Raw genomic sequence first — 17,624 nt, forward strand, 5'->3', positions numbered from 1 at the left:
TTTATCTTTAGGAAAAGGAACCAAACAGTTAATTGACTGTACCTTGGAAACAGATAAAGTTTCCATAATTGTGTCCCCTAAAATTTTACTCAACCTTGGTGAGATTGTGATGGAGCTAGTATTTCTGACCCCAAAGTATATTCCTTTCCTCTGTAACTCTCATCACTGGTTCAATTGCTAATCAAAGTCAGATGTACTTACATTTCCTAAGTAACAGCCAGGACTGGGGGATGGGGAATCTGGGGGAGCTGTGTTGGTTTGTCTTATGTATATAAATTGCCTGTCTGCAATAATAATTTTGGCTTACGCCTGTAATCCCAGCAATTTAGGAAGCCGAGACAGGAGGATTGCTTGAGCCCAGGAGTTTGAAAACAACCTGGACAACACAGAGAGACCTCCATGTCTACTAAACATGAAAAAAGTAGCTGGACATGGTGGCGCTCCCCTGTAGTCCCAGCTACTCAGGAGTGTGAGGCGGGAGGATTGCTTGTGGCCAGGAGGTGGAAACTGTAGTAAGCTGCATTTGTCCCACTGCACTCCAGTCTAGGTGACAGAGCAAGACCCTATCTCAATAATAATAATAATTTCTAGGAATTTACCCAAAAGAGAAAGCTTAAATTAGCCTAGAAACAATACATTGAAAAGAGAATATTATGTAACTGATAAAATTAAGAATGTTAGCAAAGGGAAACATGCTTGAGCAAATTGTGAAACTATCTGCACTGTCATTACAACTCTGCTACCACGAACACACAGAACAGGTTGGGAACAGAGTGTAGAGAAATATTTGACTGGGAATATTGCAGATGATTTTCTGACCTATTAGTGCTCAGCTCACGTTATTTTTAAGAACTGCCCTGTCCATTCTAGTTTACTTTTTCTTGACCTCATTCTGATTATATTTAAAGGGAACACAAATGATTACTAGCAAAAAACATTTTTGGTTGGGCGCAATGGCTCGTGCCTGTAGTCCCAGCACTTTGGGAGGCTGAGGCGGGCAGATCATGAGATCAGGAGTTCAAGACCAGCCTGACCAACATGGGGAAACCCCGTCTCTACTAAAATTACAAAAAATTAGCCAGGCGTGGTGGCGGAGGCCTGTAGTCCCACCTGCTTGGGAGGCTGAGGCAGGAGACTCAGTTGAACCGGGAAGCGGAGGTTGCAGTGAGCTGAGATTGTGCCATTGCACTCCAGCCAGGGCAACAGTGCATCACTCCATCTCAAAAAAAAAAAAAAAAAAAAAAAAAAAAGTTTTTCTAAGTATGCTGGTTTGGTGAGGGAGTGTGTGTTACTGTCTGCCTCCTACTCCAGTAAGTCAGGCTTCATGTGAAGAGCCTAAAGAAAGGGGGAAGTCTCAGTGGAGCACATGAATAGAGATCTGTGATTATTCCAGATTTTACAGAGAATTGCTCTCTGCAGGGTGTAGTGGTTCCTTTAGCAAGCAGTGGCCTCCACCCAGCTCTATGCGAGGACTTAGGCTGGAGGTGAAGGAAGGAGAAATGTGTCCCTTTGTACTAGGTACTGTGAGGTTGGTGGTGGTAAAGGAAGTGGATTAAACACATTTGCTTTCTTGTTCTGCAGGAAACCCTTCAAATAGATCATCCTTCATCATTTATGATATAATGAATGAATTAATGGGAAAGAGATTTTCTGCAAAGGACCCGGATGATGGTATGTACAGAAATCACTTGTGTTTTCCTCCTCCAAAGACAGAGGGCCGGTTTCCCTGAGTGCCAGTTAGAGGCCTCGTGATCCCTATATAGCTTAGTAGTATTTTTGTTTCTATTTTTTAAATAAATTTGAGTACATAGTAGGTGTATATAGCTTAGTAATATTTGCCATGATCTTTCTGAGAAAGCCAAAATGTCTGTGGCACGTTCCTGCCTCTCTTAAGTTTTTACGTTCGTAGCTTTATTTTACATGTTACCAGTTTTGTTGGCAGGATTTTTGTTAATGTTACTGACTTGAAACTATATTTTATCCATTGTAACCAAAGCTCTTGTGAACTTTGATTTTCAGATAAGTTTTTTCAGTCAGCCATGAATGTAGTAAGTATCATTTCTTTATTAATTCACTATCCATTTCCTAAATTTATCTGTAGCTGGAGGGTTCTTCCTGGTTCCTTTCATTTTCTAACTCCTCAGTCATGTCTTTGCTTCTGTTTTTTCTTCTTTCTCTAAAATCTATAATTTTTTTTTTTCTCTTAGAGATAGAGGTTCACTGTGTCACCCACGCTGGAGTGCAGTGGCTCACCACAACCTCTGCCTCGTGGGTTCAAGCGATTCTCCTGCCTCAGCCTCTTGAATAGCTGGGACTGCAGGTGTGCGCCACCACGCCTGGCTAATTTTTGTATTTTTTTTTTGGTAGAGATGGAGTTTCACCATGTTGACCAGGCTGGTCTTGAACTCCTGACTACTTCCCAAAGTGCTGGGATTACAGGCGTGAACCAACACACCTGGCCTAAAATCTGTACTTTTCAATCACATACTATCCCTACCCTTTGTTTATTGTTTACGTTGATGTTTTTCATGCCCTCGAACAGATAAGCTTCCATAATATTTCGGATTTGCCTATTAGTAAGTTAAAATTAATAATGGTTTTTATTTTAGTTTATTTAATCATGCTTATCGTAGGAAAAATTTCAAGCAGTTTTAAGATGAACCCTGTTCCCTAAGGGTAATTTAATTGCTTTACTATTAGATTGGTGCAAAAGTAATTGTGGCTTTTGCCATTACTTTCAGTGGCAAAAACCGCAATTATAAAAGCCACTACTTTCAATGGCAAAGACCACAATTACTTTTGCACCAACCTAATATTTAGTGTGGATCCTACCAAGGTGTTTACTCTGGGTACTCAAGTGTATGTATATCCAGGCATACTTTCAGGGTGTTTTATTTATTGACAGCGATCAGTATTTCATAGTAAGAACTATAACTTAACTTTCCTGTGGGTAGATTTTGGGATTACTTCATGGAGATTTTTACTAGTCCAGACTCTGCACTGCAGGTGTCTTTTGTGCGCTTGACCAGATGTTGTTATAGGATTAATTTCTAACGGTATAATTGCTAAATTAAAATAATATTGTAATAAATTTCACAGGACTGGGGATTTGTCTCCCCCCATTTCTTGTAACTTATTTGCTGTCAACCAATAATACGTTTAATCAACATTGTTTTCACAAGACGCTCTACTGTTTTTATTCATTTGTGAACCACGTGGCTGACAGGGTATCAGAGTGATACTTACTACTTGCAAATTTTCAGTGCTCATCTCTCAGAGATCTAGAACTTGCCTACCAAATACATGACCTTTTAAATACTGGAGACAACCGGAAATTCATTGGACTTGATCGTCAGCGTAATTTCTATTAGTAAGTGTGTTGGAAATGTATCCTTTTGCATGAGTTACCATATTCTGCAAGTGGGAGGCTGTTGATGTCCCTGTATACCTCACCTCTGGTTTCAGGCAGCATGCCAGTGATCTAATAGGACATTTTAATTGAGCACTTAGGAATTAAAGCAGTGGTAAAACTGCCAGATTTGAAAGACTGTACTAGTTTGTGTCCTTTGAGTTTGGTTTTTTTTTTTTTTTTTGGCAACAGATTAAAATCTACATATCTTTTTTCCTCTACCCCCTCTCATTTTACATTTTCAAATTGTCATAGCAGGGTGAGCCCTGAAGATTTCCTCTCACCTGCCTTGCTTTTGTATTCAAAGATCAAGATACTGGAACCCAGAGATACTCCCTAAATGGGTTTGCTTTTAGGCAGCTAAGAACATGAATTTAAGAAGGCAGCATGTTAACAGATGTGTGAGAATTGTTTTCTGTGTATCCAAATCCTTGTTTCACATTGAATGTTTCTAAAATGAATTTGAAGTTCAGTATCTATTCACCATGACCTAAGAGTAGACAGAGGAAACAGTTAGAAATGACCCGGTGAGGGTAAGGTGTTTAGTTGGGAAGTCAGCATATACTGGCAGCTCTTAAACCAAGTATTGGCTCGTTTAACTTGAAATTGTCAGTATTTTGAAATTCTTTGTAACATATAATATGCTGTAATTTCACTCATTATTTCCCCTGTTGTTAGACATAGGGACTTTAGACTAAACATACTTTTTGCCTTCATCACAGTTCCAGGTTCTTTGATTTGATTTGTCTAATGGAGCAAATTGATGTCACCTTGAAGTGGTATGAGGACCTGATACCTTCAGTAAGATGGTTCATTACTTGTTATTTATCATTCTAGATGAATTGGGTTTCTGTAGATTAATGCTTTAAAAATGTGTTTCTCTTAATCAGGTCTGCTTTCCCCACTCCCAAACATTGATACATCTTCTCCAAGCACTGGATGTGGCCAATCGGCTAGAAATGATTCCTCAAATTTGGAAAGGTCCGTTTTACTTTGTATGTGTCCAGGTGCATGTCACCTCAGTATCTTCTGTTTTGATAATGAATGTGTTAACATTACTGTTAGGGATGAAAACTTCCATTTTGACTGAACTGAATGTGTTAGTTGAGAGCTACTTCAAGGTCATGTGCTCATGTTGCATGTTGACTATCAGGAGAAAAATTTGTTGAAAATGACTTAAGTCAGTCCCTTGGTGACATAGGAATGAGCTGAGTTTTGTGCACCTGTTGTGTGATATGACCCAAAGAAAGTAAGTGCTGATGACGTAGCAGACCCTAAATCTGAATGAAGGCCTTGGATCCGAGAGCCTGTGCAATTCCCCTGTGCCAGTGTGGCCTCACTTTGCTAACCAGTCAGTGATGATTATGATTCCAAGTAATAGCCATGAGCGTCACGCATCATGGGTGTGTGTACTGGTCTGTCTTATGTGTATAACTTGACTGCAAAATGAAATAGATACTCTGTATCTTCCACTAGGTGACTACTGTATTATAAGTAAGTAAGCTCTAGTCCTGCCCTCCTGCTTCACAAGACTGCTGTAATGAGTAATAAAAGTATATCAAAAATTCCCACGTGCTATAAAACAATGTCTTACCACGTGGAGCTGGTGACCGCTCCCATGTAGTGCACGTGCTGTGATGAACACTTCACTGGAACAAGGCCCAGGCATTGGCTTTTACATTTGTTCCACCTTGAATCCTGGTGGGTTTCTGGAATCCTGGGATAAGCCTAGAATAAATAACAGCAACTTATTTTTACCGAGCAAAAAATAGGTTGACAGTGAACAAGAGAGTGTTGGTTTTACCTAACAATGATCACTCCTTGTTCCTTTCTTGTCTCAAGATAGTAAAGAATATGGTTTCAAGTTCCGCAGCGACCTGAGAGAAGAGATCCTGATGCTCATGGCAAGGGACAAACACCCACCAGAGGTAGGCCTGAAACTCTCCAGCCAGTATATCCTCCCATACTGAGGTCTTAAGGCTAGCTTCCCCAGTTTCATCTGCCATTTTGGAGAGTTCTGCCACCCAAACCCATATTTGAGTGATGATACATCTAAACATATCTTGCCTTTAGCAGAAATCTGTCCTTAAAGTTACCCTCTTTCCTGTAGTCCAAAACAGGCAACATGAAATTAGCTTCTGTCTTCAGCTTGCTTATTAAAAAATCTCCATCTATAAAGGAAATGCATAGCTGAATTTGAAAGTTGTGGCTAATCAAAATACTTAGGACAGGGTCCTCTTTTAATTACTCGTGTGCTATACACATAATATATGCAAATGGTAAAATGCATTTCTCAGAATTTAAGGATCCTGTAATTCTGAACTGAAATTCTCACAAAATCAGTTAGGCAGTTCTGCTGACTCCTAAAGCTTCTCAGCTTCAGGTGGCATTTGCTGACTGTGCTGCTGATATCAAATCTACATATGAAAGCCAACCCATCAGACAGACTGCTCAGGATTGGTCAGCCATCTCTCTCAACTGTATAGCTGTCCTCTTTTTAAGGGCTGGGAGAACTCAGGAAGCCTGGTGAGTACAGTACCACAAGTTTACACTTTAGAAGCTTTTGTATTTGGATATAAAACATTGACCCACGCTGGTAGAAGTTCTCTCATTTGGCCATGTAACAAGTATTTGATTCGGGAACTTGCAAATACCAACTAAAAAGGAAACTTTTGGAAGAAGACAATATGCATGATGTATTTGAGATAAGGCATGGTTCTCTCAAACCATAGGCTGAGAATTAATTGTCTTTCCCTTTCTACTTTCTGTGTCTATGGACAAGTAAGTCACTTAACCCCATTACTCCACTTAAATGGACTAAAGATCAAAGAAACATGATCAAGGAAACATAGTTTTGAAAATGTTTTGGTCATTTGGGTTATTGAAGTATTTTTGGATGCTTCTCCCATCCCGCTCTCCAGCTTAAAATGTGGGCTGTGTACTTAGACTTCTGGAAGCTGGCATTTACGCACATTAACTAAACTTGGCCTTGACCACAACCCATCCTTGGTTGGTGCCGCTGTGTTCTGGTTATGTTTTTATCAGCACTTCATTCACATACTAATTTTTGTGTTTGTGAATGGGAACCTTAGCCATATTCATGTTTCCAAAAATGAGCAAAAGGATCTTTTGTAGGGATAGTGACAGGTGGTTTTCCTGTATTTTGTTTTGTATATAAATGTGTGTTCTAAGAGTCACGAGTGGGAGGTGCTTGTGCATGGCTCCTTGTACAAGAAAGTAACTGTATTTGAACATCCCATTGCCAGTCAGGTATCTCCAGGAAAAGATGATGAAGGCTTGTCTTTGAGGTGCGGCTCACACACGCTCCTCTGGCAACTATGCTGCTAGTGACAGAGACGTATGACATTTGCATTTGGTTGTTAGCTCAGGCAGTTTGGCACACACTTGATACGACCAGGCTGTGATGATTGGCGCAGGGGTACGGACCTCAGCTGAGTCATGGGAGCTGAATGTATGTGTTTCTCTTTTGTCCTGCATGTGGCAGGCTAATGGGGAGCACTTACATGAGACTGTTGCCTCAATCTGAGCCTGCTCTTCATAACAGAATTCTAAGACAGACTGAACCCCTGCCGTGTTTTAAGAGAGGGAAACAGCATTGTTCTGTTCCATGCCTCTTTTCCAGCTGTGCACAGGATGGATTCCCTCCCTAGGACAGTGGTGATCCTCTACAAGAGGACAAATACAGTTGGAGTATCCCTTTTCCAAAATGCTTGAGACCAGAAGTGTATGGGGTTTTAGATTTTGGAGCATTTTTGGATCAGGAATATTCAACCTATACCAGCAAATCTTGACATTGGCAGCGTATCAGATTTACCTGTGAAAATTGCAGTATAGATTCGTTTGGGGAGTTTAAGCACCCGTGGTGATTCTCATGTATACACAGGGCTGGGAGCTAGTAGAGCCCACAGATGTGTGTCTTTGGGAGCTTACAGTGTAGTTAAGAAAAGGGCATTTAGTCTGTGATTACAGAGGAATAACAGCTATAGTATCTGATTGCCTTGTTTTTCTAATGGTATTCATAATCTTTTTCCTATCTTGAACAGGAAAATGTTGGGGCTTTTCAGGAAGCATAATAAGATCCCTAGGTAAGTTGAAATCAACCAGCTCTCTTTGAGTACGGCCTAGAAGTAGCCACATTTGGAATTTCTTCACCAGCCTTAGCCACCACATTTGGGCACTCTTCTGTTAGGCAAGCATACCGTCAACTCCCTACTATCCAGGGCATCCTGAGGCAAGCAGTTTTTTATCTGTGCTCACGGGTCACCATGAGCTACACAGAATAGATCATCATGAAGTCATATTGAATGAATGTTGATAATCCCTTTGGCCCTTTAGACTTTCCAACCTCACTGGAAACAAAATAAATGTTAGACTTCATCTAATTTTGTCTCCAGAAGTACTGTTGAGAATCTATTACTGAACTTATACTGGATCTTGCCTATAAATGTTTTACTAAAGAGGCTGGAGAAAGTTCACACTTTGCCTTTCTTTTACAGAAATGAGTTGCTGAATGAGTTTATGGACTGTGCAAAAGCATCTAACAGCCCTTCCCAGGCCATTGAAGTAGGAGAGCTGGCAAGTGCCTTCAGCTTACCTAGTTGTGAGGCCCTCATCCAGAGAGTAATGACTGATTTTGCAATCAACCTACAACAAAAGTAAGTGGGTCACCACGAAGGAAAGTTTGTAAAATGGTGCAGACCTTTCGTCCATCTGCCCATTCAAAATGTTCATAGCTTTCTATCCCCTGTATTTTCTTGCAGAAGGTCAGAATGTAGTAATTTAATGATGATTTCATTTGTCATGCAAGTCAGGAAGGCCTCTAGATTTGACTGTTAGAATCTTTTTGTTCCTAATATACTTTAATGCAGCTGCAGGGTCCCTTTTTCTGCTTTCAAAACTGATAGGCTATAGGTGAGTGTCAGAGACACCAAGAACCCCAGCACCTAATTGAATTGCAGTGTAATCCTCCATTTTTTTTTCTTAACAGGGAAGCCCTAGGTAACCTAACTGCACTGACCAGTGACAGTGATACTGACAGCAGCAGTGACAGCGACAGTGACACCAGTGAAGGCAAATGAAAGTGGAGATTCAGGAGCAGCAATGGCCTCACCATAGCTGCTGGAATCACACCTGAGAACTAAGATATGCTAGTATTTAACACTGTTACAAAGAAGACAAGATAAAGATTTGGTGAATTTGTTACTGTGAGGCACAGTCAGTACACAGCCGAGTTATGTAGATTTAAGCTCCTAATTTGCTACTTAATAACCATCTATTAATGAACTGTTAAAGGTTTAGCATTTAAGTAGCAACATTGCAGTTTTCAGACACATGGTGAGGTCCATGGCTCTTGTCATCAGGATAATCCTGCACACCTACAGTGTCAGTGAGCTGACCTCATGCTGCCGTCCTCGTGCGATTGGCGTCTCCCTGCTGCTGGACTTCTGCCTTTGTTGGCCTGATGTGCTGCTGTGATGCTGGTCCTTCATCTTAGAAAGGTGTTCATGCAGTTCTATCACAGTTGGGGTTGGGTCAATAGTTTCCCAATTTCAGGATATTTCGATGTCAGAAATAAGCCTCTTAGGAATGACTAAAACAAGATAATGGCAGTTTAGGCTGCACAACTGGTAAAATGACTGTAAATAAATGTTGTAATTAATGTACACGTTTGCATTTTTCTTAATATAGCCATTGCCATAGTTTTCTAACTTGAACAGCCATGAATGTTTCATGTCTCCCTTTCTGTCTATAGCTGGTACCTATTTTAGTGGTTGAAATGAGAGCTAGTGATGACAGAAGGATGTGGAATGTATTCTTGACGTCATTGTGTATTGCTGGTAATCAAGTTGGTAACGACTACTTCTAGCAGCTCTTACCACTGTGACTTAAATGGTCCTGGAAGGCAGTAAGTGGAGGTTTGCAGCATTCCTGCCTTCATGAGGGCTTCCCCCACCAGCCACTTTGCACATACCTGGCTCCTAGATTTACTTAGGTAGCCCGTGAGTTGTCCACATGAGAGCTTCATCTTTACCTTGCCAGAGTTGACAATTATGGGATGCTCTAGTCTACTAATACTTGTGTTCCCATCTGTCTGCCATCCTCTGAAGGCCAGGACCCAGTCACACATCCTTAGAAACCAAAGTATGGTTTGTGCTTTCTCTTAGGATGTCAGGTCTTAGGGCATTTAATTGAAGGAATCCCCCCCAACCCCCGCAAAAAAAAAGCTGATATAGTAACTAGCTACTTAAGCATCCATGGGTATTGCTCCGTATCAAAGCAGATTTGCAGGACAGAGAGGAAATTAGCCTCTAGTCTTAGTTTACAGCTTCCAAGGAGAACCTGGCCACCTGAAAGGTTAACTCAGTCCCTTCCTGTCTCTGGTTCATCAGCACCTGCGGATGCCTGACTCTTGTTAGCCTTACTATTCAATACAGTCCTTAGATTCATGGTATGCGTCTCCCTATCCAGGCGCCAATTCTGAATCACCATGTTGCTCTGCAGCTAGAGTTGATAGGAGAAAATCCATCTGGGAAGATGGCCCATGAATTTGTAGTGGACTTTTCAAAATGAGTGATTTGTTAGCTTGGTACTTTTAAATTTGTAGTATAGATACTCCAGACCCATACTCTGAGCAATTAACTGCCTTGAACTCAGAGAAAAATTAAGGCCTCACAGGATAAGTCTCCATTTTCTGTAAATGCTTATTTTATCATAGTCTTTAGCCTCTACTATCAGTAAAATGTTCTCTTTGGGTGTGGTGACTCACACCTGTAATCAGCACTTTGGGAGGCAGAGGCAGGAGGATCACTTAGGTCCAGGAGTTTGAGACCAGCCTGGGCAACATAGTGACACCAGCTCTACAAAAAAAATTTAAAAGCCAGACTGGCAGTATGCACCTGTGTCCCAGCTAATTGGGAGGGTGAGATGGGAGGATTGTTTGAGCCTAGGAGAGGGAGGTTGCAGTGAACCGTGATCGCACCACTGCACTCCAGCCTGGGCAACAGAGCAAGCCCCTGTCTTAGAGAAACCAGAATTTTGGAAGAGCAAATAGGGCCAAGTGCAGGGCTCATGCCTGTAATCCCAGCACTTCAGGTGCCAATGTGGATCGCCTGAGCCCAGGAGTTTGAGACCAGCCTGGGTAACAGTGAGACCCCCTCCCTACAAAAGATTTTAACAGTTGGGCGTAGTGGTGCATGCCTGTAATCCCAGCTCTCTGGAGACTGAGGTGGGGGGATTGTTTGAGCCTGGGAGGCTGACGCTGCAGTAGCCATGATTGCACCACTGCATTCCAGCCTGGTTGACGGAGCGACCCTTGTCTCCAAGAAAAAAAAAAAGCAAATGGGATTAAGGACTCTCATGGAATGGGGAGGGGAAAGGGAGTCTTAATATACGTGGAATAAACTTGCTCAGTGTTGTTGCCAGAGTTACATTACCATTGTGTAGAAGTCAGAAACTGGACTTCTAGTTTGGTTCAAACATTTGAGGATTTGAGGATTGTCTTAAAATTATAGCCATCAAAGTATTCAAGTGGTTGGATGGCACTCGAAGATTCTACATGTCTAGAATCAAACTCAAATCTAGCACCTAGGTCTTAGTAAATGCTTAATGAATGCCACCAACTCTGCAAAGTATTCATTCGTTGATTTTGAGACCTTAGTCACGTTGCTACTACAAGTAGGGCATATGACCTCTTAAGAAGCAGAACTTCGAGAAGTCCTTACGTAACCACAGTAAAGCAGACCCTCCCCTTTCAGCAACCTCAAAGCAAAAAAACAAACAAACAAAAAAGCCCCCTAGTGAGCTGCTGTATAAACATTATGCCAAGCACTAGGCGTAGAGGAAAAGATGTCAGATTGTACTGTCACTGGCTACGTACCTATAGTCTCTAATATAGGGTAGCCTTTGTCTTTCAAACTGCATTGCAATATAGATCTGTGCATAGATATATGCATTAAGTGTAGCAAATTGTGATGTAAATTTTTTACTGCTGGTCATGGTCAAAAAGATATGCTATGAAATTGAGTCACTAGGAGCATGGGTGTGTAAGGCAGGTTTTATAGAACCGTTTAGATTCAACATTAATGGTAGAGTGGCATTTTACTAAAAAAATGGGCGTATTTGGTTTGGGTGCTGTAAGGCAATTTGCTAGGACATGGGATAATCAGATTACACAAAATGTAGGCAGTGAACAAGTCTTCATCCTGGCCCAGAAAATAGCCTATTAAAAAATGCTGTCCAGGCCAGGCACAGTGGCTCATGCCTGTAATCCCAGCACTGCGGGAGGGTGAGGCTGGAGGATCGCTTGAGTTCAAGACCAGCCTGAGCAACATAGTGAGAACCCATCTCAAAAGAAAGAAAATGTCCAGCTGTGGACTTTCAGGATTCAGTACTGCTGGGGATCAAGCCCAAGAATGTTTTTCAGAGCTCTAAGATGCTTGAAAAGTAAGAGTGTCCAAGAGGAATAAAGGTCATGACAGAATTTACTCCCAGGACAATCTAAGTTCTGCACAAGTACCCGTGGTATCTGTTCCCACAACAATGGCCCCTTCACAAGCTCTTGCCTCACAACCCCTGCAGAAGCCCTTCAACAAAACGGACTAGTGAAACCTACTCCTCACATGGGTAAGAGTTTCAGTGGGCAGGTGACCCTCCTTCCTGCCCCCATCCTTTGCTTCCTCAAGCTCCCCGCCAATCTCAGGGCCCATGGATACATCAATGGGAAGGAAGCCAGGGAAGAATAGACCTACAGTATAACAGGGGTGTGGTGACCGCTGGACCTGATGAAGAGAATCTGCCTGACATTTAATAAGCCTTTTTATTTCCCTTCTGCGTTAAATCAAATGATCTGTTCTGCACTGAGCCAAGCAAGTTACTTTAAAACTGGTGGCACAACTCATTTGGGACTTGGAGACTGCTTTTATCCAGAATCTGTTAAGAGAGCAGGGGATTTAAATTAATACAAAGGAATATGAAGGTAGTGTGCCTTAAAGACTGTCTAAAATTAGGTGTTAGTTTGTTACATTATTAATTTTGAAATATTAAACAACATGAAAATGTTCAATCAGGATGCATGAGTTTTAAAATGTTGAACACTCTCCTACATCAGTGAGGAGGGAGGAAAGGTCATTTCAGACTAAAACAGATTGAGGATTAAACCAAGACAGAAGTGATGATTTCGCTTTTTATGATTTTTGCTGTGGCAATGGCAGTCGCGTGACTTTTCACTTGCAGTATAAATGAAAGGCTGAAGTGAAGCCGACCTGCCCTAATGGCTCAGGGCTATATCCACCTCCCAGATAACCCTGGCCCTTGGGACTCCATCTCCTTGAAGTAGCACTGAGAACCCAAGAAGAGGCTCCGCTGCTTTTTGCACATAGTTACATCTCAGGAAGATTTTTAAGCACGAGGAAGGAAAATAAAGGCCTGGCCAAGCAGGGTCCCCTTTTCAGTATCATCTTGGTTCCTAATAAGCAATCAAGGAGGTGGGTGTGTTGGCTGGTAAAGGAACTACTAAGATTCAGAAGCCTGTAGTCTTCATTATTTTGATTTACAGGTTAAAATAAACCACTCGGCTGGGCGCGGTGGCTCACACCTGTAATCCCAGCACTTTGGGAGACCAGGGTGGTCAGATCATGAAGTCGGGAGTTCGAGATCAGCCTGGCCAACACAGTGAAACCCCATCTACTAAAAGCACAAAAAAATTAGCTGGGTGTGGTGGTGGGCAACTGTAATCCCAGCTGCTCGGGAGGCTGAGGCAGGAGAATCGCTTGAACCTGGGAGGCAGAGGTTGCAGTGAGCAGAGATTGTGCCACTGCACTCCAGCCCGGGCGACAGTGTGAGACTCTTCTCAAAAAATAATAATAAAAAATAAACCACTCAGTATTGCTGCTTCTAAGTTCAAACAGATAATCACATCTGAAGGAAGTTATTTCGGGGTTCCAAGATAAACTTAGATTTTCTTATAATCTATAATATCTTACATTATTTCATACAAGTAAAATAGAAATTATAAGCATTTCTAGTATGACAAATAGGGAAGTTTAGCTTTACAAGTAATGTATTTTGCAATTTTGTGCCATTCCAAAAGGAAAGACTGAATTTAGAACAGTCTTATTATCTCCTAATAAAAACTTAGTATCCCCCAGGTAGGTGTGCACAGAGTGCCTCTGCCTTTGAGATTAAGGGCATTAATCTCAGGAAGGAATACAAGGCATGTGTTCCAATCAGAAACTAGATATATTTTGCTGAATTAAATAAATCCACTTAGGAGGGAATACAAGGACTACTGACATTAACACAAGCCAAAGGTGGACCAATATATCCCCAAAGCAAAGGACAAGGCCAGTGCCATACAGACACTAGAATGTAATTACCCAAATGCAGGAGCTGGCATACACCTACAGATGCAGAACCTGTCCCCTTTGTGATTGCGGATGTGTTGCTCAGAAAAAAGTGCCTCCTCAATTTCTTTGTGAACACACAATGCCCAACAAAAAGTTGTAACTCTGGAGAAAGTTGACAATATTTTTATGTAGAGATGGTGGTCTTCATGGAGTAAAATAATTAGTGCTTATGCAATATGACAACTGTACTAATCTTTAGAAAGGTGAACTGAGAAAGTTCTCTGGGTTTTACAGCAATCTACATCAAATACACAACAAAACCATTTAATCTCTTCATTAAGATTTCAGGCTCCCCATCCCCACTTTGAAGGGATTCAGAGCCCGGGTACTAGGAAGAACTGAGCTCCGTTACCAGTGTTTTAGAACTGGGAGCTGTGACCCATACAGGGCCGCTGAATTAACTTGTGGGCAGACCAACATTTTAATAAGTCACTAGAACGATATATCCCCAATTACAGATACACTAGCACTTTGGCTTGTATATTACTCTTTTGAGACTGAGCAGCAGGAATCAATTCACCAAAACGTTCAAAGCCAAAAAGCAGGCTGTGGACTTCTGGTGACACAATTCACAGCCTGGAAACTCTGTGTGCCGGAAGTTCCTACTTCTGCTGTTGTTGTTTCTCCAGGAAATTTTCTGTACGTACAACAAACTAGAATTTTTTTTTTTTTTGAGAGAGAGTTTTGCTCTTGTTGCCCAGGCTGGAGTGTGATGGCGCAATCTTGACTCACTGCAACCTCCACCTCCGTTCAAGTGATTCTTCTGCCTCAGCCTCCCAAGTAGCTGGGATTACAACAGGCATGTGCCACCACACCCGGCTTAATTGTGTATTTTTAGTAGAGACGGGTTTCTCCATGTTGGTCAGGCTGGTCTCGAACTCCCAACCTCAGGTGATCCACCTGCCTTAGCCTCCCAAAGTGCTGGGATTACAGGTGTGAGCCACTGCACCCGGCCAGAAATGTACATTTTGAAAACGGATAAGATACTCAGTTTTCATCTTGTTGCTTTATTCAGTTTGCTCCAAGGGCAAAATCAACAGTAGTAGAGATCACAAACATTATTTTGATTGGCCTCACAAGCCTCATCAGTAAAACCTGAAAAAACAGAAAAATGTTACACAAGTTGCAAAGAAAGCACTCCTGGAGTTCACTGACATGATAGCAAATGGAAAGACTATAAGTGCAACAGGTGTTAACATTTAGAACAGTACTTGTAAACCTGCTCATTTCTAGACAATTCTGGGACCCTTGTTGCGAACCCTTCATCTATCACTGCTGATTTCCTTTGACATGAAATACGACTTTACGAAAATCTTCCTAGACCTTACTCTGGCTGCACTTGAGTGGTTCCTATTCCTACGGCGCTGGCATACGCTGTCAGGATTTCCACTATCTGTTTCGTTTCTAGGGTCATTCGGGCTTCCTTCAGCCAGTCCTGTGCCACTCGTCTGGATTCCCCCTTCAGCTGATTGACAAACTTTGCTGCTAGCTCCAGATCACCATGCTCAATGCAATAGGAAGCATATGACAGTAATTTAAATGTGTTTATATCCTCAGGGCAGAGCTCCGGGGGCGGCTTCAGTTGCTGAGGCGGAAATAGGAGCAGGGACTGTAGGTAGGAGAGGAAGTACTGGTACAAGCTATTTCTGGTTTCATCAATCATTGCTACCCTTCGGGCCAGTTTTTGAACAGCATAGAAACGGGCTCTAAGGGTCTCTTCACTGTACACCCCACGGGTCAGGGACTCTGGAGGGATAGCTGCGGTTAAAGCTTGGGTAAATTCGTTATCAGAACAGTTGGCTTTGATGGCCTCAACTGCACTACCCAGCGGGATAGTAGGTGTTTCTGCAGATGAGGTCTTCATGCTGTACTTTAATGCCTCCACTGAAAGCCAGAGTTGGTGGGCTTTTCTAGCTTCCTCTTCGGCAATTGCATGACCTACAAAGAAAAAAAGGCAAAGCCAAACATTTTTCTCTCCATCTGATGACATACATCCACAGAACTGATGCACATTCAACAAGCTACATCTACACATGTGGAAGATGAGGCCAGAAAGAGTTTCTTACCACCCCACCCCCACCACTTATTTCTGGTGTCTTTTCCTAGCTGGCCTCTTCATATCAATCAGGCAGTAAGGCATGACATGATTTTATGGGGACTTGTTTTCACTAAAGTCATGGAGAAAACAGGGAGGATATACAGGCACAAGCACAACTAAGTCTCCCTTGCCTCTTCCTGTGACACCCAGGACAATGCTAGGTCAAAGAGTACACAGAAGTCATTCACATGTGCATGCTATCTAATCCACATATTTTTACCTTTAATAGTTGAGACAGAAACATACTATTTAAATTAGGCTAAGACTTATGCTAAGGCCATCAGAAATCTTCTGCAAAAAAAAATGAGAGACTTCAGGGCCAGGCACAACGGCTCACGCCTGTAATCCCAGCACTTTGGGAGCCAAGGTGGGTGGATCACTTGTGGTCAGGAGTTCAGGACTAGCCTGGCCAAGATGGTGAAACCCCATGTCTACTAAAAACACAAAACCTGGCCGGGCGCGGTGGCTCAAGCCTGTAATCCCAACATTTTGGGAGGCCGAGACGGGCGGATCACGAGGTCAGGAGATCGAGACCATCATGGCTAACACAGTGAAACCCCATCTCTACTAAAAATACAAAAAATTAGCTGGGGGAGGTGGCGGGCACCTGTAGTCCCAGCTACTCGGGAGGCTGAGGCAGGAGAATGGCGTAAACCCAGGAGGCGGAGCTTGCAGTGAACCGAGATCCGGCCACTGCACTCCAGCCTGGGCGATAGAGCGAGATTCCGTCTCAAAAAAAAAAAAAAAAAGTACAAAACCTTGCCAGGCGTGGTGGCACGCACCTGTATCCCCAGCTACTCAGGAGGCTGAGGCAGGAGAATCGCTTGAACCCAGGAGGCAGAGGCTGCAGTGAGTCGAGATCACACCACTGCACTCTACCCTGGGCAACAGAGCAAGACTCTGTGTCAAAAAAAAAAAGAAAAAAAAAGAAATGGGAGACTTCAAATGAACTTAACAGACTACTGGATCTTGAAATTCCATGAGTATTGAATTTATTTTTATTGTTATGTGACAAAAAAAGATTCCACAACATCCTAAAAAACCCATTTTATTAACACCCTCATTGTCAGGACATTTCTTTCAATGTGGCACATGGAGGCCTCAGCATAAATACTGTCCATTTGTGTCCATTTGGTAGTTGGACTTGGCAAATCACTTCCTCCAGATAACCCACCAAGCCTGCAGAAGGCAAGCATGGGACCACACTGACCCCTAGCCCTTACCACCCAGGCACATGAGACATAGCCAAAGGGTACTGGGTAAATAGCCTTGTAAATGGTGATTTTGTGTTTGTCATACAAGGTATAAAATTTCTAGTTATATAGATTTTGCCATTACTTTTAATGGCAAAAACTGCAATTAAGTAGAGTGATTAGTATTTTTATGTCCTGATGTCAATACATGTACCCCATTTTCCCTATAAAATTATTTTAATAAATTATGCTGAGAGAAATTATCTGTAAGATAACATAGCTTATGCTTACTCTGAACAGCCTGTTCGATTCCTCTGAGTCTGGCATAGGCAGTGTTTATATCCAGAGTAAAGTTGTCAACTTGCTCTTGACTGAGACGACGAAACTGTAATTCTTGTTCAGAGAGTTTCTCAGACAGGTTCTGAAATAAAACAAAAATAGTTCCAGAAAAAAGTGATACTCAATGCATGTCATGTAACTGTGTAATCTTCCAGCAATTA

General features: G+C 42.1%; 2 protein-coding genes and 1 non-coding gene across 14 annotated transcripts in view; 2 read left to right on the forward strand and 1 right to left on the reverse strand.

The window, feature by feature from the left end:
- The window catches only part of PTCD3 (pentatricopeptide repeat domain 3), a 31,225-nt gene extending 22,081 nt beyond the window's left edge, over positions 1 to 9,144 (forward strand). The window contains exons 15-24 of one of the 3 annotated variants that reach the window (XM_003908921.4): positions 1,582 to 1,671; positions 2,020 to 2,048; positions 3,264 to 3,370; positions 4,132 to 4,210; positions 4,300 to 4,390; positions 5,252 to 5,337; positions 5,787 to 5,935; positions 7,474 to 7,515; positions 7,927 to 8,085; positions 8,418 to 9,144. In XM_003908921.4, the coding sequence (XP_003908970.2) occupies positions 1,582 to 1,671; positions 2,020 to 2,048; positions 3,264 to 3,370; positions 4,132 to 4,210; positions 4,300 to 4,390; positions 5,252 to 5,337; positions 5,787 to 5,935; positions 7,474 to 7,515; positions 7,927 to 8,085; positions 8,418 to 8,508 (923 nt within the window). In that variant the 3' untranslated portion in view covers positions 8,509 to 9,144. The remainder of the gene's footprint in view (positions 1 to 1,581; positions 1,672 to 2,019; positions 2,049 to 3,263; positions 3,371 to 4,131; positions 4,211 to 4,299; positions 4,391 to 5,251; positions 5,338 to 5,786; positions 5,936 to 7,473; positions 7,516 to 7,926; positions 8,086 to 8,417) is intronic. The other 2 variants (XM_009184584.4, XR_002516770.2) reach the window with 2 other exon arrangements.
- On the forward strand, positions 6,825 to 6,961 carry LOC116270438. Its single transcript, XR_004178473.1, has one exon. It is a non-coding gene; the product is annotated as a small nucleolar RNA SNORD94 (small nucleolar RNA).
- A 5,676-nt stretch (positions 9,145 to 14,820) lies between the features above and the next one.
- The window catches only part of IMMT (inner membrane mitochondrial protein), a 52,913-nt gene continuing 50,109 nt past the window's right edge, over positions 14,821 to 17,624 (reverse strand). For all 10 annotated transcript variants that reach the window (XM_017947713.3, XM_009184588.4, XM_009184589.4 and 7 more), the window contains 2 exons: positions 17,416 to 17,545; positions 14,821 to 15,771 (listed from right to left, as the gene is read on the reverse strand). In XM_017947713.3, coding sequence (XP_017803202.2) covers positions 15,158 to 15,771; positions 17,416 to 17,545 — 744 coding nt within the window. In that variant the 3' untranslated portion in view covers positions 14,821 to 15,157. The remainder of the gene's footprint in view (positions 15,772 to 17,415; positions 17,546 to 17,624) is intronic.

This window comes from Papio anubis, chromosome 14 (genome assembly GCF_008728515.1).
Source record: "Papio anubis isolate 15944 chromosome 14, Panubis1.0, whole genome shotgun sequence".
In the NCBI taxonomy this organism is placed as follows: domain Eukaryota; kingdom Metazoa; phylum Chordata; class Mammalia; order Primates; family Cercopithecidae; genus Papio; species Papio anubis.